This window comes from Sminthopsis crassicaudata, chromosome 2 (genome assembly GCF_048593235.1).
Source record: "Sminthopsis crassicaudata isolate SCR6 chromosome 2, ASM4859323v1, whole genome shotgun sequence".
NCBI lineage: Eukaryota > Metazoa > Chordata > Mammalia > Dasyuromorphia > Dasyuridae > Sminthopsis > Sminthopsis crassicaudata.
This window is the reverse complement of record NC_133618.1, coordinates 496,320,580-496,346,142: the sequence shown is the minus strand read 5'-3', so window position 1 is coordinate 496,346,142 and position 25,563 is coordinate 496,320,580. Positions and strand designations below refer to the sequence as shown.

At 40.3% G+C, this 25,563-nt stretch overlaps 1 protein-coding gene across 3 annotated transcripts in view; it reads left to right on the top strand.

The window, feature by feature from the left end:
* The window catches only part of COL27A1 (collagen type XXVII alpha 1 chain), a 234,859-nt gene that overhangs the window by 65,492 nt on the left and 143,804 nt on the right, over window positions 1–25,563 (top strand). For all 3 annotated transcript variants that reach the window (XM_074293625.1, XM_074293624.1, XM_074293623.1), the window contains exons 8-12: window positions 383–427; window positions 1,326–1,379; window positions 11,765–11,809; window positions 16,072–16,125; window positions 16,690–16,734. In XM_074293625.1, the coding sequence (XP_074149726.1) occupies window positions 383–427; window positions 1,326–1,379; window positions 11,765–11,809; window positions 16,072–16,125; window positions 16,690–16,734 (243 nt within the window). The remainder of the gene's footprint in view (window positions 1–382; window positions 428–1,325; window positions 1,380–11,764; window positions 11,810–16,071; window positions 16,126–16,689; window positions 16,735–25,563) is intronic.

Genomic DNA, 25,563 nt, shown 5'->3' with positions numbered 1-25,563 from the left:
AGGATAGAAAACTGATCTCAGAGTTGGGAAGACCAGGGCTCTAGTCTGCCTTTCATGACCACTGTGTGACCCTTGGCAAGTCCCATAACCTCTTAGTACCTGAGGCTGTCATTTGCATAGCAGGTACCCATCTGAACTGGTCCAGGGAGTTCCTATAACCACTGGATGTCCAAATCCAAGTTTTAAAAAAGTTGGTGATAAGACCAGGGAAATGTAATGGTTAATTCCAGCCACAAAGCTGACAAATACCTCTCTGAGTCAGAAGCTATGGCTTCTGGCCCATGTGAATAGTTGGGTTGTTGTAGCTGTCTTACTCCCCCCCAAAATAGGAGTCCCTTAAAATTTTTTTTCTAACTTGGCCCTGGACATTTCTCATTTACAGGGGCTGAAAGGCTATCCTGGACCACCTGGGCATCCTGGAGACCAGGTAAGTGAGTGTCCTGCCCCTATGGCTTGCCACAAGAACTCAGTGGAGAGTTCTAGTCCAACTCTAGCCAACTACAACCTGACTGATTTTCCTGTAGCTATAGATTGGCTCCCTAGGATCTCCCTTCCTGTCCATGTCTTCTGATTTATACCTTTATTGACATTCATAGGCACAGAGCACACTGTCTTCCCCAGCCTATCTTGCATGGATGGTCTGCCAGTGAGTCTCCCCTATCCTTCCAGCTCTCTAAATGCCTTTTCCTCCAGCCCCTGGGCACTGAGCCCCATATCCTCTGGGCCAGCAGGGAAATAAGGAAGCTCTTGCCTTCTCGCTCATCCTTTCTTTGCACTAAATTTGCCACTGGGTCCCCCCCACCTTCCTTGTTAACCACATCTTACTGAAAGAGGCAGTAATTCCCTCATGGAGTGTTTGGATAAGCCTGATGTTTGCAGTAAAATCCATGAATAGCTGGGCTGTTCTGTTCGATGTTAAAGGATATTATACATGCATCCATCTAGTTTGCCAGAATCTTGGCAGGATTGACCCAAAGAAAACAGTTCCATATGCCAAAGAGAGAATGACACCTTTACTTTACTCTGTTTTCAGGGCCAGGGGGCTTTATATGAAGAGCTGGTTGGGCCGGTTTCCCTGGGACATGATTGGGGGGAGGGGTTATGAAGGGTATAGAAGAGGTCTTCCCCTTTCTCTTTTTCCATCTCACTTTCCTCCCTTTGTTTTTGTCCTTTTTGTTTTCCCTTTGTCCATTATAACTGAGATGCTTCTTCCCTCCATTTATTTTCTGCCCCCAAGCTTAATGACTGTGGGCTTAGTTTAAGTAATCCCTCCTTTTTTCTCTTGAAACATAGAGGAACTCACTCTCCTCTCCATTTTTTTACAGGGAGAGCCAGGACCAGAAGGGAGTCCAGGAGCCAAAGGTTATCCTGGCAGGCAGGTGCAGTAAATGTCTTCTCCAAGACTCTCAAGGAGCTGTATTTCTGTCAGAGGGGAGGGTGGGAGTGGGAAATAGTGCTGATGGAAAGTGGATGGACATGGACAAATATCTTTGGGTATAATATTAGATGCTAGTTACTGGGAGGGGCCTTGGGTCACAGTCATAGCAGCTGGTGATTGAAAAGAGAGGAATATGGAATGGCCTCAAGCTCTGAAGAATTCCACTATTCCAGGGATTTCATCTTAAATATAAGTATAAATATAAGTAACTCCTAAATTATAACATATTCTCCCCCAGATTGTCTCCAGTCAGCAGATAGTTGGATATTTATTTGTACATCAAATAGTCTGCCAGGTCAAGTAAAGGAGAATCAGTGACCTATAGTGACCATGAAGATCTGGGCCTCTTGGGTTCCCCTTTGATAGTGGCACTGTCTGTACTCTCCTGTTCTAGTGGTCAGCTTTCATTCCATGATAGGAAGACTTTGTCTTATCCTTGAGTGCTTTGGAGCATCCCTCTGGCCTTCTCTGACCATGTCCTACCTTCTCAAAACTCTTTGGCCACCTCCATCCAAGGAGTCATTTTCAAGACTCCTTGAGTTCCATGCTTTTCTTCTTGCAATCCAAAGGTTAATTCAGAAGGTAAGGGCAGTATTCATAAACTGCCTAGAAGGAAAATGAGGCAAGAAAAGGTCCTGAATTCACCTTCAGGGAATGATCACTTAGGAATTTTGGTCCTAACAACCACAAAAGGGCATAGGGTTTATTCTTAACAATACTAATAGAATTGGCAGAGAGTTCTAATTTAAATCTCCAAAGCCCCCAGGTTTGGGTTTACAAGACTGAGAATCCCTATCAATCTTCGGGAGTCCCAGGGGATCAAAATCATTTCAGTTCTATTCATTTAGGTCTTTCTTTAATACCTACAACATAGAATGTCAGAGTTGGAAGGAATCTTGTGATGTGCAATGTTAGGCTATTGACTAGAGTTGGACAGGACTCTTGAACATAGATAGCAGAAACACAGAATCACAGATTTTAGGGTAAGGAGGAGCTGTGGAGACCATCTAGTCCAATTCATACCTGAAAAAGGATCCTCATTACAACACATCTGACAAGTGGTCATCCAACCTTTGCTCAAACTGCCTCGGAAAAAGAGAAACCATTTTCCTCAATTCAGTCTATTTCCCTTTTGGACAATTCAGATTGTTAGGGAGTTCTGTTCTTGATAAGAGGAATAAATTATGGGTCAGCTAGATGGCATGGTGAATAGAGCACTGGTCCTGAAGTCAGATCTGAGTTCAAATCCCACCTCAGATACTTATTATCTTTGTGATCCTGGGTACTTAATAAATTTGCCTCTCACAACTTTCATCCATAGTTTCTTATTTTTTTCTTTGGGGCCATATTGAACAATAGCTATAGAACAATCTTTTTATATGTAATATTTTTATTTTCCCCCATTAAATGTAAAACAATTTTTTTGCATTTTTTTAAAATATTGAGTTCCAGAATCTCTCCTCTCCCATCCACACATAGGTGAAGTTATATAAAACACACATAGGTGAAGTTATGCAAAACATTTCCATAAAAGTCATACTGTGAAAGAAAAGATAGATCTGCTCACTCAAAAAAAAAAAAAACTTCAAGAAAAAGTTTAAAAAAAGAGTATGCTTCAGCCTATATTTAGACATAATCGGTTCTTCTGTGTATGGATGGCATTTTTCATCATAAATGCTTCAGAGTAGTTGCAGATTATTGTACTGCTGAAGATAGCAAAATTATTCACCGCTGATCATTTCACAATATTACTATTAGCTTGTACACAGTACATTTCACTTTGCTTGAGTTCATGGAAGACTTTTCAGGTTTTTCTGAGAGAATCTGTTCATAGAACAATAATATTCCATCATAATCACATATAACAGTTTATTCAGTCATTCCTCAATTGACAGGTATCCCCCTCAGTTTCCAATTCTTTGCCCTGAGAAGAGAACTGCTATAAATATTTTTGTATATATAGATCCTTTTTCTTAAAAAAAAAATCTCTTTTGATATTTATGCCTAGTAATGATATTGTTAAGTGAAAGTATATGCATGATTTTATACCCTTTGGGTATAGTTCACATATTTTGATTATTTATCAATTGAGAAATTGTTCTTATTATTTATTTTTACTTATAAATTTGACTCACATTTGAGAAATGAGGCTTTTGTCGGAGAAACTTGCTTCAAAATCTTTTCCCAATTTCTATTGCTAACTGTATCCCCCCCTTCCCCATTTATTCTATTCTCTCTCTCTCTCTCTCTCTCTCTCTCTCTCTCTCTCTCTCTCTCTCTCTCTCTCTCTCTCTCTCTCTCTCTCACCTTTCACCCTGACCCTTCTCAAAAGTGTTTTGCTACTCATTACCACCTCCCTCAATATGCCTTTTCTTCTATCACCCTCCCATCTCTCTTTATTCCCTCCTCTTCTTATCTTCTTGCAGGGTAAGATAAATTTCTATACCCATATTGAGTGTGTATGTTATATCCTCTTTGAGCCAGTTCTGATGAGAGTAAGATTCATTCACTTTCCCTCCCCTTTTCCTCTTCCCCTTCATTATAAAAGATTTTTCTTGCCTTTTTTTAATGGCAGATAATTTACACCATTCCACCTCTCCCTTTCCCATTCTCCTAGTACCTTCCTTTCTTACACTTTAATTTTACTTTTTAGATAATTTCCCTTCATATTTGATTCACATCTATTCTCTCTATCTACACTCCTTCTAAGTGCCATAATAATGATAAAGTTCTAATGAGTTACAAGTATCATCCTCCTATATAAGAATGTAAACATACAAACGTTATTACATCTCTTATTCATCCTTATCCTTCTCCCAAATCCTATATTTGAAAATCAGGTTTTCTATTCAATTCTGGTCTTTTATCACAAAAGTCCTCTATTTCTTTGAATGTCCACCTTTTCCCCTGAAAGATTATACTCATTTTTTCTGGGTAGGTGATTCTTAGTTGTAATCCTAGCTCCATTGCTCTCTGGAATGTCACATTCCAAACCCCCGATCCTTTACTGTAGAAACTGCTAAATCTTGTATTATACTAACTATGCCTCCACTAGAATTGTTTCTTTCTGAATTATTACAATATTTTCTTCTTGATCTGAGAGTTCAGGATTTTGACTATAATAGTCCTAAGAGTTTTCATCTTGGGATTTCTTTAAAGAAGGGTCCAGTGGACATTCAATTTTTATTTCATCCTCTGGTTCTAGAATATCAGCACATTTTTCCTTGATAACTTCTTGAAAGATAATATTTAGGCTCTTTTTGTATTATGGTTTTCAGATAGATTAATAACTTTAAAATTATTTCTCCTGGATCTATTTTCCAGCTCAGTTGTTTTTCCAATGAGATATTCCACATTGTTTTCTGAGTTTTGACTTTATCTTCTTCTGAATGTGTGTTTTGATCTTTCTTGTTAACATAGTAACTTTCTATGATCAGAATCTTTTTTTGTTGTTTGCTCATTTTCCCAGTCTATTACTTGGGTTTTAATTTTGTTAAAGTAAAACTCTGTTTCCAGAGTGGAGAGTACACTGTCCTAAGCTGTTTTCAAAGATCCTTTTAGGGATCTGAGCATAAGCACTCTTTCCTGCCTTGGAACTGTTAGGAGTGTCCTCACTCCACCGTGGCTATAAGATCTAATGTCTAAAGCAACAGAGTCATTCCTCAGTTTTAATAAAAAAGAATCCCTGTGATCTGGGGCCTCTGGAAGCTGCCACCAGCTTCGTTGGTTTCCCAAGTTCCTCTCATCCTACTGACAAACTTTTCCTTCTGATCTTTCAACTTGTTTTTGCTATCTCTGGACTAAGAGGGCTAGAAACTGCTAGTACTGCCCTTAATTCAGAGGCCCAAGGCCCATTCCTGCTTTGCTGGAACTACTGCAAAGACTGGGACTGGGTTCACGGCTGTGCTGGCACAGCCTGCACCAGGACTGCACATTGGACTCCCACTAACCTTTCCTGCTGATCTTCTAAGTTGTCCAGATAGAAAATGTTTGACTCCATCTTTTTCTGTGTTCTAATACTCTAAAATTTATTTAGAGTCATTATTTAAAGGAATTTAGAGTGATTTGGGATTGAGCTCTGCAACTCCCTGCCTTTACTCTACCATCTTAGCTCTACCTCCATAGGATCAGATCTTCAGAGACTTGAAAACAATTATAATTCTATTACTGTCTCTCCCCCAGTTCCTCCAAGTTGGCTCTTCTCTAACCTAAATAGCCTTACTTCCTTCAATCAATGCTTACATGAAAAGGACTCAAGATCTTTCAATATGTAGATTACCCTTTCTAGGGTAATTGAGATTAATTAAATATTCTAGTTTGTCAATGCCCATATTAAGGACTATCAATCTTTTATTCCTGGAACTGTATCTTTCTTGAGATCACTTTGGCTTTTTATATTGTTATATCATACTATAGACTCTTATTGAGTTGCAATCCAGTAAAACCCTTAGTTTTTTTCAGAGAGATTGCTATTTAAACATTTTTTTCTTATATTTGTGAAGTCATTTTTTTGGATCCAGGTATAAGATTTGACTTTTATCAAGGTTAAGTTTAATCTTTTTTAGATTTAGTTCCCAAGTTCTACTTTGTCAAAAAAATCCTTTTAGATCTTGGTTTGTTACTAATTCCTTTAAATTTCATGTAATTTTGAAATTTATTAAACTTGACTTTTAAAAAATAAAATCTCATTGATAATAAATGAGAATCCGTTTTTTCTCCTGCTCCCTCCCACTCTTCCCATTGGAAATGAAATGGGGAAAGTTGTGTTGCAAACATGGATAGCCAAAAAACAAATTTCCATATTAGCCTTGTCCCAAAAAATGTCAACCTACAATGTTGAGTCTATCAATTCTCTATCAGGAGGTGGGTAGCATTATCAGAGTTCCCAAGATTTTCAAAACTGTTATTGTTATTCTATAAATTATTTTGCTAGTTTCATTCAGCTTCACTTAGCATCATTTCATACAAGTTTTCCCAGATTTCTCTGAAATCATCCTTTTCATCATTTCCTATAGTATAATAACATTCCATTACTTTGAAATACTGTAGCTTTACTCAGCCATTCCCCACTTGTTGCACTCAGTAAGTTATGGCATCCCCTCAATGTTTGAATCTTTACCACTATAAAAAGAACTTCAGCTTGACTTTTATACCTTAACCCATGTTATTAACAACATGGGCCCAAGCATCGATCCTGCAACCATTCCACTGTAAACTTCTTGCCAACCTGGCATTAATGAGTCCAATCATTCAACCAGTTCCAAATCCATTTCATTGTACCAATCTATCTATCTAGTCCAAATCTTTCCATGTTTTCTATAAGAATAGCATGAAATACCTAAGCAAATGCCTTGTTAAAATCCACTCAACCACATTAGTAGAAGTCCCTTGATCTATTACTTGTCCAAAAAGTTTTTTAAAAGGTTAGCCTGACATGATTTGTTCTTGAAGCTTTTTTTAAATTCTAATAATAGCTTTTTATTTTCAAAATACACACAAAAGATAGTTTTCAGCATACAACATTGCAAAACCTTCTGTTCTAAATTCTTCTCCCTCCCTTCCCCCCACCTCCTCCCATAGACAGCAAGTAATCCAATTTAGGTTCAACATGTGCAATTCTTCTATACATGTTCCACAATTATCATGCTGCATAAGAAAATCAGATCAAAAAAGAAAAATGAGAGAGAAAAAAGAAGCAAGCAAACAACAACAAAAAGGTAAAAATACTATGTTGTGCTCTATATTCAATCCCCATAGTCCTCTCTCTGGATGCAGATGGCTCTCTTTATCACAACTCTATCCTTTCAAAGAGCCACATCCATAAGAATTGATCATCACATAATCTCGTTGCTATATACAATGTTCTTTTGGTTCTACTTCTACACTTAGCATCAATTCATGTAAGTCTCTCCAGACCTCTTTAAATCCTCCTGCTGATCATTTCTGACAAAACAATAATATTCCATAACATTCATGTAACATAACTTTTTGAGCCATTCTCCAATGATGGGCATCCACTCAGTCTATAGCTCCTTCCCATTACAAAAAGGGCTGCCACAAACATTTTTGTACATGTGGGTCCCCTTCCTTTAAGATCTCTTTTGGATATAGGCATAGAAGAAACAGTGCTGGATCAAAGGGTATGCACAGTTTGATAGCCTTTTGGTCATAATTTCATATTGCGCTCCAGAATGGTTGGATCAGTTCATAACTCCATCAACAATATATTAGTGTCCCAGTTTTTGCAATCCTCTCCAATATTTATTTGATGAAATTTTGATGATTTTTTATCACTGATTTCTTTTCTAAATGTCACTAGTCATTTCTTAATAATCATTTCAAAAATTTTGCTAAGAAATGAAATCAATTTCATAGGCCTCTAGTTTGCAGACTTTATTCTTTTATATTTTTTGAAAATTGACATAAAATTTATTCTTTTCCACTTCTTTGATACCTCTTTCATTTCCCACAATTGTTCAAATGTCACTCAGCATGACGCAGCAGCCATATGTGACATTTTTCTCAATATCCTTCTATGTCAGTTCATCTGGGCATGAATTCTTTCAGGGTAGTGAGGTGCTCTACTTCTATTTTCTTATTTGTATGGTCTTTCAACTCCTTTTTAGCCTTTTTCTTCCTCTGTCCTTTACCTTATTCTTTGACAGAGAAAACCAAAGCAGCATGGTTTTCCCTCTATTGTCTGCTGTCATGTCATCAAGCAATGATCCTATTACCTTTATTGTTCCTCTTCTCACTTAGTCTAAGGCAGGAAACTTAGAACCCAGTGTATCAGACTTGAGAGATGTTAGGAGCTAGAGTCTGACTTTACCTTCTATTTACACTGTATATATCATTGTTGTTTGGTTATCATCTCACCCATGGCCTCCATTAGAATGTGAGTTCCTTGAGGAGAAGATTATGTTTTTGCATTTCTTTGGATATTCAGGATAGTACCTGGCATATAGGAAGTGTTTAATAAATGCTTGTTGATGGAATGAATGAATGACCATTGTGAAACCCAAGTGTTCTTAATTTTTGTGTGAGTCTCCTTCTCAAAATGTTTTCTAAATGCAATAAAACAAAACTCACAGGATTGTAAAGGAAAACAATTATTTTGAAATAATTATCACAATTTTTAAAAAAGAAATTCATGGACATATGTTAAGAGTTCTTGATAGGCAGGGCAGCTAGGTGGCGCAGTGGATAGAGCACCAGCCCTGAAGTCAGAGGAACTGAGTTCAAATCTAACCTCAGACACTTAACACTTCCTAGCTGTGTGACCCTGGGCAAGTCACTTAACCCCATTTGCCTCAGCATAAAAATAAATAAATAAACAAATAAACAAACAAACAAACAAATAAATAAATAAATAAGTAAAGAGTTCTTGACGGTCTGACCCTTTAACAGCTGGGTCCTGAGTTAAAGCCCAGAAAGAAGTGACATTACCTATTGGTAAATACAGTAATTAAAGTGAATCAATGGCAAAGTCTCCCAGTGTTCTGTGGCCAATACTGGATTGCCTCAGATCATGCATGATCTTCCCTTCCACTTAAGTCTATCAAAGGACCTAAGTCCTTTGATAGGATTGAGATGAACCAAGATGTTGGATAGTTTCTTCCCTTGTAAAACAAAGATTACAGAATACAAAAGACATACTACTAAACTCCCGATATAAAGAATACAGGTTGAGACATTTATTTTTTTGATATGGCCAACGGGGAAGTTTATTTGCTTGATGATGCATATTCCTCATAAAGGTCTCCCTCCCTCCCTCTCTATCTTCCTCCCTTTCTCCCTCCCTCCCTCCCTTCCTCCCTTCCTTCCTTTTCCTTCTTTTTTCTCCCTCCCTTCTTCCCTCCCTCCCTCTCTTCTTCCCTCCCTCCATCTCTTTCTCCCTCCCTCCCTCTCTTCTTCCCTCCCTCCCTCCCTTTCTTCCTCCTTTCCTCTCTTTTTCTGTCCCTTCTTTCCTCCCTCCCTTCCTCCCTAAAATTACAGAAAAAGAGGAGAGTCAAAAGAAGTGACTTCTAAGGTCCCTTTCAGCTGTAACTACAATGAAAATTAGCATAGACCCCACCAGCTTTGACTTAACAGGAAAATATGAGGCCCTTCATACAAGACCAGGCTCCTGTTTCTCTTATCAAAGCAAAACCAAGTGCTTTGAAGAAAGGAACCGGAGATATCCCAGATGCAAAAAACTCCTTCGGGAGTTCATGCCTGAAATACTACATTGTCCCACGTGTTTTTTATTCCTAAAACCAATTTCTGGATCTCTTCTTATGGGAGGAGTTTGTGATCAGGGCTGAGCTATAAACTGGCAAGAACTTCAGAAGATGGGTTGAGTGGGTTCATGGAAAGATTCAAGGCTTGCTTCTGTTTAGACTAGGGCTTAGAGAGGAGTGGGGATCAAGCTTTCTCCTGGTTATTCTGCTCCTCCCACATTTTTGAAGAGTTGAAATCATCCAAAAATGTTCCTCCAGCTTACCCTTCCCTTCTTCCAGCCCTGTCTCCTCTTTCTTTTATTGCTACCCCTTCTTGTCTGTATTTCCAGTGCAGTACATTCAGGATGTCTTTGGTCAGGGTATCTGTAAAATATAGATAAAATAAAGTCAAGCATCTGTAAAGATGAGAAATGTGATAGGGAGCACCATGCATTCCCCTCATTTTACAGATGGGAAAAGTGAGGCCCAAAGAGGAAAAATTATATGTCTACATAGTACAGTAACTTTGGGGCTAGAAGACTTAAGTTCAAAGTGGACCTCTGACATGTGAGCTGGTCAAGATACTTAGTGTCCCTTGATTTCAATTTCCTCATCTAATAAAAGAAGGGGGAAGGGTTGGACTAGATGGGCTCTGGGATTCCTCTTAGCTCGGAAGTATGATCCTACAACCTAAGATAGGACATGATTTAAGTGGGAAAGGAGATCTTTTCGTTTCTCATATTATACCTCTCATATTCCTCACCTTTTCCTTTTCATTTTCCCCATATTTGGACCAATATAACTATTTGGGTAGCTTTGCCAAGAATCAGGTATAGTACCTATAGTAGCTAATGTTTGTTTAGAAAAAAATTCATATCTGTTGTTTTTATATCCTCCTCATATCTGAATATCTCTCTTAGCTTTACTTTAAGGATAATGAAGAAGAAAAAAAGGAAAGAAAGAAAACAATTTAGTGAAATTACCCTAAAAGCTAGCTCAGTTGTACAGTATAGGCAAAGTTCCTTCCAAACCTAGGGTCCCCCACTTCTGTTCTAAAGGGAAGAGCTGTATTTTTTCATCTCTTCTTTGGGAACAAACTTGGTGATTATAGTTGCACAACATTCAGGATTTGTTTGGGCTCTTACCATCTGAATTAAAGAACTCTTGGGATTTATATAGTACAACTTTTATCGGTGTGAAGACTAAGACTTGACCATCATTTTACTTAATGAGGGTCAATGCTGGGATTCAAACTCAGGTCTTCATAGGATTATAAATTTAGATTTGAAATGGCTCTTAAGAGGCTACTGAGTACAACTTTCTCATTTTACAGATGAGGAAACTGAGGCAGACAGAGGTTAAGAATTTTTCAAGGTCATACAACTAGTAAATGTCTGAGGTAGGATTTTAACACAGTTCCTCCCACCTCCACATCTCTTTCCATGATACAATGCTGTCTATCTTGAGTAGGAAAAGCCTGTTTCCTAAGGTCAAGCCACTGATATTCAAGGCTCTATGAAGAACATTTCTCAGCTAGAGCTTCCCTCTTCTCCCTCTGATGACTCTGGTTAGTCATGGGTCCAGTTAATTGTGAGTGTGGGCATATTGTGGTGTGCTGGCTGAGTGGTGGTAACTTCTGTGGCTCAGCTCTGACAGCCAATTATTATTCCTCTGCCTCTGGCTACTTCACGTTCCTCTTTGGTCCAGGCTGGGTCTCTGGCCTTAGAGTGACTGTGATCAGAGATAATCACAATAAATCACTTTCAGACAGCCCTCAAGATTTCATAAAGCTCCTTCCTTCATGAATACCCTTGTCATTCTACAGTTGCTACTCCAGGAAGTTAGGTGAGTTTCTCTGATTCAACATAGCTAATCAACCAACAAATATTCTTTGAAGTACCTACTATGTGCTAAGCACTGGACTAGACACTAGGAGTATCAAGATAAAGAATGAAATACTCCCTCATCCATTATTGGTCTGAGTCAAGACTCAAATTCCTATTTCCTGTTCCAGGACCTCTTTTCACTTTTGGTCCATGCAAAGAATATAAATCTGACAATGTCTGTTTGGGGCTATTTAAGTTTTTTTTTTACACTTGCCTTTCTTTCTTTGGTTCTTATGTTTCAGGGATTACCTGGGCCAATAGGAGAACCTGGTCCCAAAGGCAGTCGGGTAAGTGCATCTTGGCAGCATCCTGTGATACTCTGATGATCAAATGGCAGTGGTGTATGCTTGCTATTTAGGACTCAGAGCAAGATCTACAAATGGATGTGGCTCTTATCCTTTCTACTCAGCATAGCACAAGAATGCCCTTTGACTCCAGTTTTGGAGATCCTCAAGCACCTTCCACTCTTATGTTTCCCACTTGGCTATGGGCTGCTGCCCCTCCTCTCCCTCTGAGAGTCTCAGGGCAATGAGATTCTAGAGGGGTGGGAAGAAGGGCAGGACATGGATTGAGTTGTGGCTTTCCAGAAAGCCTCTCACTTAAGCCAAGCACAGTGAGCCAGGAAGATCCAGGGCTACTCCTAATGGCCCCATCTGTGGCACAGAGCGAATCCAGCTGAGGCCAGGGAGCTGGAGCCAGTTGCAAGTGATTTTACCGCCCTGTGGTCTTCCCTCCACCCCTTTCTCCAGCCCCTCTCCCCGCATTCCCTCCCCTGCTGGGGTAATCAAATGGAGCAGCCAGCATGACTCATGTGAACAGGGTGTTGTAGAACTTCTAATTGCCTGTAATTGGTGGCTACAGCATCCCCCTAGCTCCTGGTGAATGTCCACCGCCGAAATACTCAGGATACTGAAACTTGCCTACAAGGTATATTGTCAAATAGTGGCTAGAAGCCAGCTATGGAAGCCAAAAGCCCATCCATTTTCTTCTTTCCTTTAAGGGATCCCTTTGTAAGCTACTACCATTCTAGTGTCAGCCTGTGGGGAATCCCTGCAGAACAAAGCATCAAGTGTGTGAAAGAATGAAGCAATAGGGGTGAACAGTGTGACTCCACCAGTGACCATCGTGAGAGCCATTCTCCCTCCCTTCCTTGCCTTTAGAACCACATGTGCTGCTCATCATCATGCTTCTTCTCTTTGGCTCTCAGGGCCCTGCTTTCTCTTTCTGCAGACTATTCTCAACTAAACTGGATCCTGCATATATAATCCCGTGTAGCACCAGATCCGGGTTCTGATGTTGCCTTTGTTACTGACTTGCCACTGACAGGATCCTGAGAAAACCTCTGTATTTCTTTAGTCATCTGTAAAATGGGATTTTTAGTTTACCCTGATTATCTCCCAGGGTTGTTTCTACAATATCATGAGATATTAGATGCAAAATCACACGATAGACCAATGGTTCTCAAAGTATGGTCCAGAGAATCCTGGGGGATCTCTGAAACCCTTTCACATGACCTACAAAATCAAATTTAGTTTTTAATTTCTAATATGGTAAATATATGCAAATATAATCAACATAAACAAAAAGGCTTTGGACAGACCTCAATATTTTTTAAGAATATAAAAATGCTGAGGACAAAAAATTGAGAACCATTGCCCTAGACTGAATGGGGCTATGCTAATGTAAAGAGTGATATTATCATTAGGAATTGGTATTCTTAGAAGAGGGAAGATGTGAGACCAATCTCTAGAGATTCTAGAGCCAAGTTGGAAGGTCTTGTGGGACCTCCACAAGAGGCTGGAGACAACCCATTTCTGTCTCATTGACTCTGTCCGTGGCCAGTGAATCCTTGTTTGGGCTAGGCCTTGTGAGTAAATGCTTGAACATTTTCCATATGGTCACCCTGGCTGCTCTTGCCCACCACACGAGGGTGGGAATGTGCCCAGCAGCATTGGGCACTTAGTCATCCCGTGCCCCTAAAGAGCTAAGTCAGCTGGTTCCTGATGAGCCCTTCCCCCAGAGCTGGACTTTGAAGTTGCATCATTAACTCTACAAAATAACTTTCATGTACCCCCGAGGAGGAGAGGCTGGGAACAGCTCCACATTGCATCCTCTGGACTGGCCTTAAGTGCATATAGGATGTTTATTGGCGGTTAGACTTATTGAATGAGTATCAGCTGTTGGGATATTTTACCAGGATGTTTATGGACACACTTGAGGACAGCTCCTCACTTACCAGAAGAACTTAGGAGGCTCCTTTCTGAGGCATCGATCCTGCCCGGGCTCTCCAGTTCCACAAGATTCTTTTCTGTCTAAACCCGAGGAAGACATGCTCTTGGGATGGGGCTGAGAGGGATGATAAGCCAGGGAAATTTGGAATAGATTTATGCTCTTCGTGTGGACAACATCTTGATGCCACATGCACATTGAAAGCTGAACCTCTGCTCACTTCTCTGAGCTTTGCTGAGACGGTTCTCATGGTGGAACTTTGGGCTTCTTCCAGCAGTGGCTTGAAGCCCAGGGAATGACTCTGAGATACATTGCTGATTGTAGCCACCAGTCATTAAAAACAAGCCTGCTCTCCCCATCCTTCCCTTCTGTGGCCCAGGAATACGATTCACCAGGTGCTGTCTCCTCATAATGCTCAGCATGTATCCATTTTGGTCCCTCATGGCTTTGCCTGCCCCTGGGATTCCTGCTAGGCTGATCAGAAAGGGGACCTGGGTCTAAGTTAGGTGACTCACTCCAGAGCCAGTAGGGTAGGTAGTCTGGACATGGAGTGCCAAGAGAATTTGCCAATTAATTAGAGAATTGCTTTCCTTTTATGACAAGGTAGATGAGAAGGGTGAACTAGGGCATGGACAAAGTATGGCCTGTTCAGGGACAAATTGAATCCTGAGTGTTAAAGCTAGACTTTAGTATAGATCCTTGCCCAACAGAGAAGGGGGCAGTTCTGATTTCCCCTTGCCTAATCCTTATGAGATGGGACATCACCTACCTGACCCTAAGTGAAAGATGGTCCTCAAGTCCATTCTTATTTCTGGGAGGAAGGAACCTTTTTCAGCATTGGGGTCCTGATGCAGCTGCCTTCAGTCCCCAACCTCCCTTGTCTTATATCTCTAGAGCCCACCATGGCTCAAGTAGGCACTTAGAAGTGCTTACTGATAGACTAATTTCAAAAGCACTTGAACATATACATGTTACCACCATAACAGCTCAGAGTAGGGCAACCTGGGTGGAAGAAGAACCTGGATTCTCACTGTGTGTGTATGGGGGGAGGAGGATATAGTTTCTGTGTCTCCAGAAAAGGAAAGTCAGGGGTACCTGAGGAGGAGTTGAAAAAGGCTTGCCAGAGTAGCAAAGGGTCATGTGGGAGTGTCTCAAGACTATGAACAAATAGGGGTCAGGGGAAGAGTGCTTAAGTGGGAACAACTTCACTTAAAAAAAAACAAAAACAAAAACAAAACAAACCTGTACTAAGCTCCTGCCATGTGCAGAACTATAGGCTATTCTTTATGGGGGGATAGAGAGAGGTATTAAAGGTGGTCCTTCAGAAGCTTCCAGTTTACTTGGAGTCTTGAGGTTCAAACAGACTTAGGATTGGAAGGCCATTTAGTCCAGTTTATTCATTCTATAGATTATGAAATTAAGGTCCATTAAAAATTACATGGTTGGGATTATCAACCCATGCCTTCTGATTCCTACTCCAGTGTTCTTTCCACTGTTCCACACAATAATACTTCTATGACTATGAATAATTTAGCACAAGTCAAGGGATGTCACCAGACACAGTGGGGTTAAATGCCCAATGAGTAATACAGAAAATGATTGTGAATCTGCAGGGATTGGAGTGCATTGAAATAGATAGGGAGGCTTTAGAGAAGAATTGAGAATTAAGTTGGCCTAAGAAGATGAGAAAGTACCAGATAGGACAGGAGGAAGTGGGAGGGCATTCTAGTCTGGCAGCACAGGAGGGATGTTTTTGGAGATACTCTGATCCGTTTAGGAGGGTAACTGGAGAAACTCAAAAAAATCCTGGGCCTGGAGCAACTAGTTGTGGTTTGGGGAGTGGGGTGGGCAATTGCATTTGAGGAAGGGAGAGGAAGAAAAAACTTAGCAGGTTGGAAAGAGAAGGTCAAAAGTATATCACAGTGGAAGTTCTCAGGAGGAGACAGGTCAAGAAGAAGGAGAGGCAGAGGTACTGCCGACATATGCCTTCTCATCTAACCCCGAACCAGGCTTCCTTTCCTTTAGGTCCCAGGAGCAGCCAGCAAGGGCACGACAGCCTCCTGCCTCTTCCAAGCCTGCCCCCAATCCCTGGTGTGAGGGTATGTGCCCTTGGACTACATCGTGGAAGCCAGCACCATGCAGTCCATGGGCATATACACTTGCCTCAAGGTTTATGTCAACGTGGAGCACCCAGGACCAGCGCTGGAGGAGCAGGAGGAGGAGGTGGAGGAGGAGGAGGAGGAAGGCAGCCAAGATGGGATGGGTATAGGTCAGCCTCCTAGGAATGACCTATTTGATTTTTTGTTTGCTCTGTCCATAGGGGTATATTGGTCTCCCCGGGCTCTTTGGCCTGCCAGGACTTGATGGAGAAAGGGTGAGTATCCTTCTGGAAATCCAGATATCCCATCCTAAGACCCTTCTCATTAGCCTAAATGCCCCGGGCATAGATAACTCTAGGGAATAAGCAAAACAACTTACAATAGAGTTGGGGATTAAGAGGGAAAGAATGAGAGATGGGACTTGACCTCTACGATTTGTTCTTAATGAAGAGTGGGCTCTCTTGGACTGGCTCTCTGACAATCAGGACCAAGATCTGGGGAAACTGTCACAGTCATAGAAGTGAACTAGAAGAGTAAAATCCAGGAATATTAGAACTAGAAGTCACTTCAGGACATAGGCTATTGACAATAATAATAATAGTTAGCATACAGTGCCTGCTACTTACCAGGCACTGTGCTAAGGGCTCAATTGAAACTCATTTTGCAATAGAGGAAAGATAAAGTGACTTGCCCAGGTTCATACAGCTAGTCCTACAGAAACCTGGACCCAAAGGGAAAGTCAGAGGCTCTTGGCAAGATTCTTTACACTTCAACTATCTCTTGTTCCTTTTTAGTGATTTCTACCCTGACATGAATTTTCTTTTTTTCCCCCTCAACAGGGGCCTCCTGGAGTTCATGGCAAGAGGGGCAAGATGGGTAGGCCGGTAAAGTTTTTCCTTGTCTATTATGCAGATTTTGTTGAATGAAACCAAACCATGCCACAATTTAGTTGATTTTGCCTGACTTGGCAAAGTAGAATTTGGGGGAATTTCCTATGATTCCCTCTGAAAAGTTTTGATTTCTGGTCTATTCTGGCCTTTCTCTCAGCCTTTCTCTCTCTCTCTCTCTCTCTCTCTCTCTCTCTGTGTGTGTGTGTGTGTGTGTGTGTGTGTGTGTGTGTGTGTGTGTGTGTGTGTTGGGGGGTTAGGGGAAGGAATGATGTCTCTGTGTAGGTATATACATACATGTCTCTCTTTTCCCAATTCTGTGTTTTTCCTCCCTGTCTGTCTATATCTGCTTTTCCTAATAGACTATGCTTACTAATATGCAAGTGTAAAGTAACTCCAAGATGAAGGATAAAGACAAGGCAAATCAGGAGGGGGTTTTTCTTGTAGGATAGTATCTGAACTGAAGCTTGAAAGGAGCTAATTAATCATTAGTCAACACTTATTAAGCACCTACAGTATGCCAAATACTGTGTCAAGTGCTGAGGGATCCAAAAAAAAGCAACAGACAATCCTTGCCCTCAAGAATCTTATAATCTAATGTGGGAGAGACAACATGCAAATAAATATATTCAAAATAAGCTCAATAGAGGATAAATAGAAAATAAAAGAGGGAAAGCCCTGGAAGGAAGAGAGGTTGAGGAAGGCTTCCTGTAAAAGGGGTGTGTGTGTGTGTGTGTGTGTGTGTGTGTGTGTGTGTGTGTGTGTGTATGTATGTGCCAGCAGTCCAGTGTCACTGGATCAAAAAGTATGTATTGGGGAATAAGATATAAGAAGACTAGAAAGGAGGGGGCAAGATTAGGAAGGGCTTTGAATGCCAAGCAGAGCATTTTGTATTTACTCCTGGAGGCAATAGTGAGCCACTTAGAAGAGGAAAAGGGGAGAGAAGAATTCATTCCAGGCATGAAGGATGGTCTGTGAAAAGACTTATGGATGGGGAATGGAATGTGGAGTTCAGGGAACAGCATATAGAACAATTTGATTGGAACATAGGAAGGGAAATGAAATGAAATGTCTGGTGAGTTTGACTGAAGCCAGATATGAAGGGCTTTAAATGTCAAATTAAAGAGTCTATATTTTATCTTAGATGTAATAAGGAACCACCAAAGCTTCTGCCATAGTCTGGTAGAAAGAAGCTTATTCATTTTTTCTTAAACTTGGGCAGCTGCATGGAATGAGAAAGCTAGTTTTTTTTTTGTTTTTTTTTCCTGCTGTGGGAAATAGGGAAGGGACTAAACATTCTTACATTTGCTTTTGGTGGTGATAACAGAAATAGGTGCTTCTTAAAATTATAGACTATGATTGATGAGGGTTGGGGTCCCTTTAAGATTCCTTTCTAATTGCCCAACCCATGACTGACCTTGATTCACAAATCCTGGTCAAAGGCACCCTTTGAATATCTGGGCCCAGCCCCCACCCTCAGCTCAGCTTCCCCCAGCCTTCATCATGATTAATTAATAGAATTAAGCAGGAAGAAACTTAAGAGATCATCTTGCCCAAATTCCTCCTTTTCCAGATGGGGAAACTGAGATCCAGAGAAAGGAATTGATTTGTTCAAGATCACATAAGTATTTAAAAGTTGGGGGTCTGAACTCAGATCTCCTGATCTTCAAGTACCAAGAAGTTTGGGTGTGGTTCTTGCCTTCAAAGAATTTACTTAAAATCTAGGAACTTGGCAACCCTGTGAACTCTTTTCTTTGCAATAATTGGGAGGGAAAATTAGTACTTATCTAATCTCCTTATAACCTACATCTTTGGGTAACTGGAGAACCTCTTTTGTTGTCATTTGCTTGTATGGCCTTGGGCCAGTGACGCCCCCCCCCCAGGGTCTCAGTTTTTTGTCAGTGAAATGGACTAGATGATCTTTGAGGTCTTTATCAGCTTTGGCACTCTGACTCACCAACCAGATTTCAGTAAACTAGGAAGCTTCAGATAGATATATTGTCTCTGCTTGGAATTAGCTAGTTTAGAGAGGTGTAGTCTCACACGGAATATGGTCTTCTCAGTACATTCCAGTTCTCTGTTCCTATCATTGTCTGGGATATTTTTCAAAGCCGTGATTTATATTTGCTGGTAGGATCTTTCCCTGGAATGTGAAAACAGAGCCTCATCCATCCTTCCTTTCTCCTACCTTCACTTTCCACACTGGTGATCCTTTGGGATTAAATGACTAGCTATTCTGTCTAGTCTCCATTCCATGTAAAAAACCCTGACTCTCCCATTATTATAGATTCCAAGATACAGGAATCTGATTTTAAAATGTTGGAAGAGACAGAGAAGAAAAGAATAGGTTTTGTCCATTTCCTCTTGCATACATATCCTTTGGGAGATGTTACCCTGTTTTGAAAACCACTAAGCTAGATGGCTATTTTTGGTCAGTCAGCCAATAAATATTGATCAAACCCCTATTATGTATCTGGAGATAGGAAAAAAAGACAAAAAAAACTATCCCTGCTCTCAAAGACTTCACAGTCTAATGGGAGAGACAATATGCAAAAACCAACCATGAACAAACTATCTACAGAAAAAAACTGGAAATAACCAAAAAAGGGAAGGCAACTGATTAATCAGTAAACTTTTATTTTAAAAATAGATCTACAGATCTTTTCGTATCTATAGGATTCTATGACTTTCTTGGTTGGTTACCCCAACTCCATCTCATTCCACAAATTTGCATTTGACAAACACTTAAAAGGTGTCTACTCAATGTTTTATTCTATGCTAAGGACTGGATTTGGCTTCTGTTTGAGTAAATGAAGGGTTCTTGAGAAAAACATGTCTCCATTGGTAGGGGAGACACAAATAAAGACATCAGAGAGAGCCTGGGACTGAGAAGCAAGAGATGGGAGCAGTAGCCAGTTGTGCAGCTATCTATTTCATCATGTGACATCAGACAAATATGATTTTGTTGCTTTGATTGATTGATCCAGATGTCAGTTTCTTCATCTGTAAAATAAGAGAAGTTATTCAGCTGATCCCCAAGGTTCCTCTCAGTTCCAAGATTCTCTGAGTCTGACTCTGGGAGAAATAGATCACTACTGGCAGGGCTCTGGTGTTCTCCCTCTTCCCTAGCACTGACCACAGTTCTGCTTTAGGCAGAGAAAGAGCCCAGAGCAGATACTGGAATGGACCTGCATTTTCCACATTTGACCACAGTTATCCCTGACTGACTCCCATGGAAGCGCTGACGTTGGGATTCCGGGGAATTGGGAAGAAGGGAGGGGAGAAGGGAGGATTTCTCACAGATTATATTGTATGTTTCAATTCTAAGGACACAGGCAGGAGAAGTTACTCTTTTTGGATGAGAGGAAGTAGTTTTTCTTCTCCAAGGATGATCAATATTGGTTTTTCCCTCTCCATCCCTTGGTTCATTCAAGTCACCTCCCCTCCATCCTCCACTCCACCCCCCCAGACTAAACTAAGTTTTTTCTTCAAAATGGGAAATCATCAAGTTGAATATGAGACTGAAGGAATCTGTGCTATTGATCATAATTGTCATAGTGCCTTAAATAGAGTATGCACTAGGGAGAGGTTTATTGTTGTGAATGGCTGCTGGGAATAGTGGGAATATTGTGAGATTGTGAGCCCAGAGAACAAGCATATAGGATTAGCCCTTTAACTTGCTTTGGAATCTTGTGTGGAGTACCAGCTAGTTCCTTGCAGGGGCTCAGAGTCAGCCAGAATCAGGAAAAATTAAAGTTCTTGGTCTTTAGGGGGAGAAGTGAAGGAGACAGACAAACTGCCAGGAGGCTCCTCAAAGATGTATCCTGGATTCTTGAGTACAAAGTCAGCAACTTCTCTGCCCCAAAGTGACTCTGGCCTTTCTCACCCCACCCTCTAATCCTTGCCTACAATTTTCTTAACACCAAACATTCAGCCAGCATCAACTGTGAAAAGAGCCATTTATCCAAACATTATGGTAATAGAGTGGTCTCATATCAAATACATAATTAGCCTTAAGTGCTCTGCTGTCTCAGATTCAAATACACCTCTACACTTGGGCAAAATGTTTGTAGGAATCATTTTCTTTATCTGGATTGTGGTTGTCTTATTCATGGGATTAGTTCTAAAGTCCCATTATCTCTGACATCCTATGTCCCAATGCATTAACAACCATCCTAGCTCTGAGGTTCTGGGAGAGGCCAAGTGATTGTGAAGAGGAAACCCCAAAACTCTTGAAAAATCCTTAAAGGAGAAAACCTCCTTGGACTCTGCCTCAAGGAGGGGACTCCACCCCAAGCACAAACAGTTTCATCTTTGTTATCTGGCTCAGTCCAGAAACCCATTGAATTCAATTCAAATTCTAACCCTGGCTGAAACCCAGCCAGGAGCCAACCTGGGACTTTACCCACAGCACTCTTTAGCTAAATCTCTTATTGTAAAAGAGCCAAGCTGGAGCCCTCTTTTTGCAGAGGTTCCAAACATGGCAGCCTTATGTCTGGCCTGCCAAGGATCTCTGTCCACTGGAATCCTATTTCCGGTGCATTTTACCTCTACCTTCACTTTTTACTAATCAGACTTTAACTTTACTTCCAAACCCCAAAATAAACCTCTTTTATCAATCTAAGTTTTTGGGTCTGTAAATTCCTTTCCAGGGGACTCTTGTGCCTCCACTGGACCTCATTTAATTCTGTATCCTTGCACTGAATCCATAGGGGTTGCAGGGGAGCTCCATTTGACTCCGTGTACCCCAAACCTGCCACTAGACCTCAATCAACCCTAATTTCATTTAGTTACCCCAATTCTAGACCTCATCAATTTGAGAGAGGATTAGACTTGGAATCAGAGGGCCTGTGTTTATATCCCACCACAGACATGGTGTGACCTTGGAAGTCACCTTTCTGTGCTTTAAGTTCCTCATCTATAAAATGAAGGGTTGGACTCAATAAACTCTAAGGTCTCTTCTCTCTCTAAAGCTATAATCCTATAATCCTGCTATGATGATTTGTCTGCAGTAAGAATCAAAGGAGATGAAACAAACTTCTTTTGGTGGCAGAGGGAATGGGATAGGACTAAACTTGGAGGATTCTGGACTGAAATACCTGAACAGATGAGTTTGCCTTTTAGCAGCAATTGTTGCTTTCTCCCTTCCTTTCTCTGGACTCATCTCTTTTTTCATTCATCCAGAGCCATTCCAGGCCATGGAAAATATAGAGTTTAAGTAACTGACCACATAATTCTGCCTGATAAGATTTTATGAATGAGTAAGACAGTTTGGGGACTGAAACAATCCATCTGGGTCATTGGCATAGAACTCACCAGAAAGCAGGATGAGTCCAGCCCTACTCTTGTTTTCAAAGAAATTGGATGGCTATCAGGTATACAGGATCCAGCAATTGTATGTGTGTGTGTGTGGGAATGGGAGGGTATTCAAACTTGCTGCAGAAAGATAGCCATGTACCCACCCCACTGTCAAGATCCATGATATATCTTGTATATGATTCTCCCTTATCTGAAGTGCCTAGGGCCATGAATCACCATTGAGGACTATGAAAATAAGATTTATTTTCCCCCAGAAAATCAGCTTTAATAATTAGCAAGTCTATTTTATTTGTCTCTGACATGATTTAATGTTTTGACATGATTTCATATCTGTAGATTCCAAAATGAGGTGATCAGAGTAGCCCTGGTGTAGTTTCTGATATAACTTTGCCAGGCTCTTTGAAATTTATATTCTTCATAATATCTGAAGACCAGAAAGAGTATTGCGCAGTTAACTTCATTCCCCTGTAATAAGCCAGTCATGAGGGTCAAAACCCCCAACTTTGTGGCAAAATATGAAAGCAGCAAGAGGAGGAAGGGTATCATTTAAGAGAAATTTGCTTTTCTTCTTACAGTGTGAGTTTAGGAATTTTTCATTAATTGTTAGTGAGTGGAATAGCTTGGGGGTTAGGGATTAGTTGAGTTCCCTTCTGACAAAGTTGGCAATTAATCTTTTCCCTAGGACCATTCTTATTGATTAATAACCTCCCCCTTCCACCCTCTGCGTACTTGTACTAAACAGTCTTTTCTAGATTTGGGGTGTTTGTTTCCCTTAGAAGGCATGTACATCAAACAGTTTGGCTTAGCATGAGCATGATTTGTCATCCTTCCCACTAGTCATGTCATAATTTCCTGGGAGCCAGAGAACCTGTAATATAAAGCAACAATTACTTTCTACTTTTCCCTCTATGGAACAGTTCCAGGATTTGAATCACAGAGTCATAGAATGTCACTTCCTAATAGAACCTTAGAACATAGAGTTCACAATGTCAGAACTTGCTGGATCCTTAGAATACAGTGTTAGAATTGGAAAGGACCTTAGAACAAAGAATGTCAGAGCTGGAAAGGACCTTAGAATTCAGGATATTAAAGCTGGAAGGAATTCATGGATCATAGAACATTACAACTACAGGGGACTTCCAAAGATTATTTCTTCTAACCACTTCATTTTACATATTTTTCTCATATGGAGTCTAACGAAATTAATTGACATGCCTGCAAGGTCATCCAGTGGTTAGTGCCAGACCAAGAATTAGAATAGATGAGATGTCTGTAGCCTTATAAGGTTGAGAGACTTTTTCAGAGTCACACAGCTACTAAGTCATAGAGCTGGAGACAGGATCTGGATTTTCTGTATACTAAGTTGCTCTTTCCATAGTATCAATCAGCCTTAAAGTGGCAATGGGGAGTAATGCATTACTGTCCCACTCAATCAGGGCACTGTAACTGCATTTTAACAGGGCCTTTTGGAGCTAGTACCTAACCCAAAGGAGCAACTTTGGCAGGGAATTAAGACCAGTTGAAGAGTTATTTGAGTTCAGTTAGGTATTCCGAAATCACACTCCCTCACATATAGTAGGCCTGCTTCTCAGACATCTGGGGAGAGGGGCTAACTGACCACTTAGAAGCAAAGTGACTTTAGCCTAAGAGCTAAAAAGTTTTCTCTCTGTTCCCCAATTAAAAAGGCTTGTCACTCTGACCTCTTCAAAAACTAAGGGAAAAATTGAATTTTTGTTTCCCCAGACCACTTCAGGCCCCCAAGGGAAGAGCGGGTCTACCCATGATTGTATCTTCTATAGAAAAAAAAAAAGAAAAGAAAAGAAATATGCTATGGTTTTTTAATGAGGAATCCAGGTTTGTGGTTTTTAAGAAACTTGGCTTGAGGGTCTGGCAAGATTCCAAAAAGGCTTCTCTTTCTTTGTAGCTTTGCAGATGGGAAGAAGCAGGGGACTTTGTGAGGCCTAATGTTCCTTTTCCTTTATCCTACTGAGCAAGCAAATGTCCACTTGTTTGGATCTTGTTTGCTAGCTCTGGGTTTTTAGTAGTAAAATTATCTCAGGCCATGTAAAATGAGATTTCTGGGAGGAGTTTTACCATGAAGCCGGGTGGACATGTAACTGGGAGTTTGTTCTTAAGAACTCACATGTTCAGCTTATATAGGCTAAGCAAGGACTGAACTTATCTAGTTATTTATAGTATGAAGTCAGGAAATCTGGATTTTAGTCCTGGCTCATCTACTATCTAGACTTTGAGTCATCTCTCATTTCTCTGTGTGTCCTTTTCCTCATTTGTAAAACAATACTATATTTGCTCTCTTGTGTTTGTGTACTCATGTTCTGTGGTCTGAAAGTCTATGTTCTCATATTCCAACTCTGATATACTCTAATTCTAGAAATGAGATTTCTTTCTGAAGTCACATTTTCCTAATGAGTAGAAAATGCTGATTCTGGAGCAGATTTTCCCTTTGGGGGTTTGGGAGTTGTGGCAACTGTTTTGCTCCCTTGTAAAGACATGGAAGGTTTCACTAAGAAGTAAGCCCTTTGAGGACAAGAGTTTTGTTTTTGGTAGTGTATCCACAGCATCCGGGAGATGCTTATTAAATACTTATTAAATACTTAAATTTGATTAATTGATCGATTGATAGACTCATGTCATCTAGCCTGCAACTTACAGTCTAGAGAATTAGTCTGGTCATATTGTCAGCAAATGGTAAAATATTTATTGCTTGTAGATCAAATCAGTTTTTTTCATTCAACAAATATTTGTTAAAATACCTACTATGTGCAAAGTCCTACATTAAGCTTTATAGAAAATGTAGAGATGAATGAGGCATGATCCCATGTCCTCAAGGAACTTACAGTCTAGTGAGGGAAAAAAAGGTATTTATACATATTAATTGCTTGTTTTACACGAGACCCTGTCCTAGATAACATGGGAGATGTAGAGATTAATAAGGCGCAATCTCTGCCCACAAGGAGCTTACAATATAGTGGGGAAGATAAGACACCTACAAATATCAATTAAATACTTATCCTCTGTACAGTTCCTATGCTAGATATTGTAGGTAACGCAGGAATAAGACATAATCTCTGTCCTCCATTACAGTCTTTCAGAGGAAGAAATGGCATGTATATAAAATAGAACATTATGAATGCCATAGAATGATATAAGCTAAAAAAAAAGACTATGGACTTTGATTTTTTAAAATAAGCTTTATTGATGTTTTCTGTTTCTTATCTCACCATATCTCATGTATCCTTTTCATTGCCCTCACAAAGAGCCATCCCATATGAAAAATAATATATATTTTAGAGAGGAAAAAGATCAGCACAACTGATCGATACATTGAAAAAAGTCTGAAAACATATGCAATATGTTATATCTGTGGACCTCCCACCTCCATGAAGGGATAGGTTAGGGATATCTTCTTATATCTCTTCATCCAAATACTACTTGACCTATATATTTTTGTCATATTTACTTTTGATTTTTGATGTACTGTTTGTA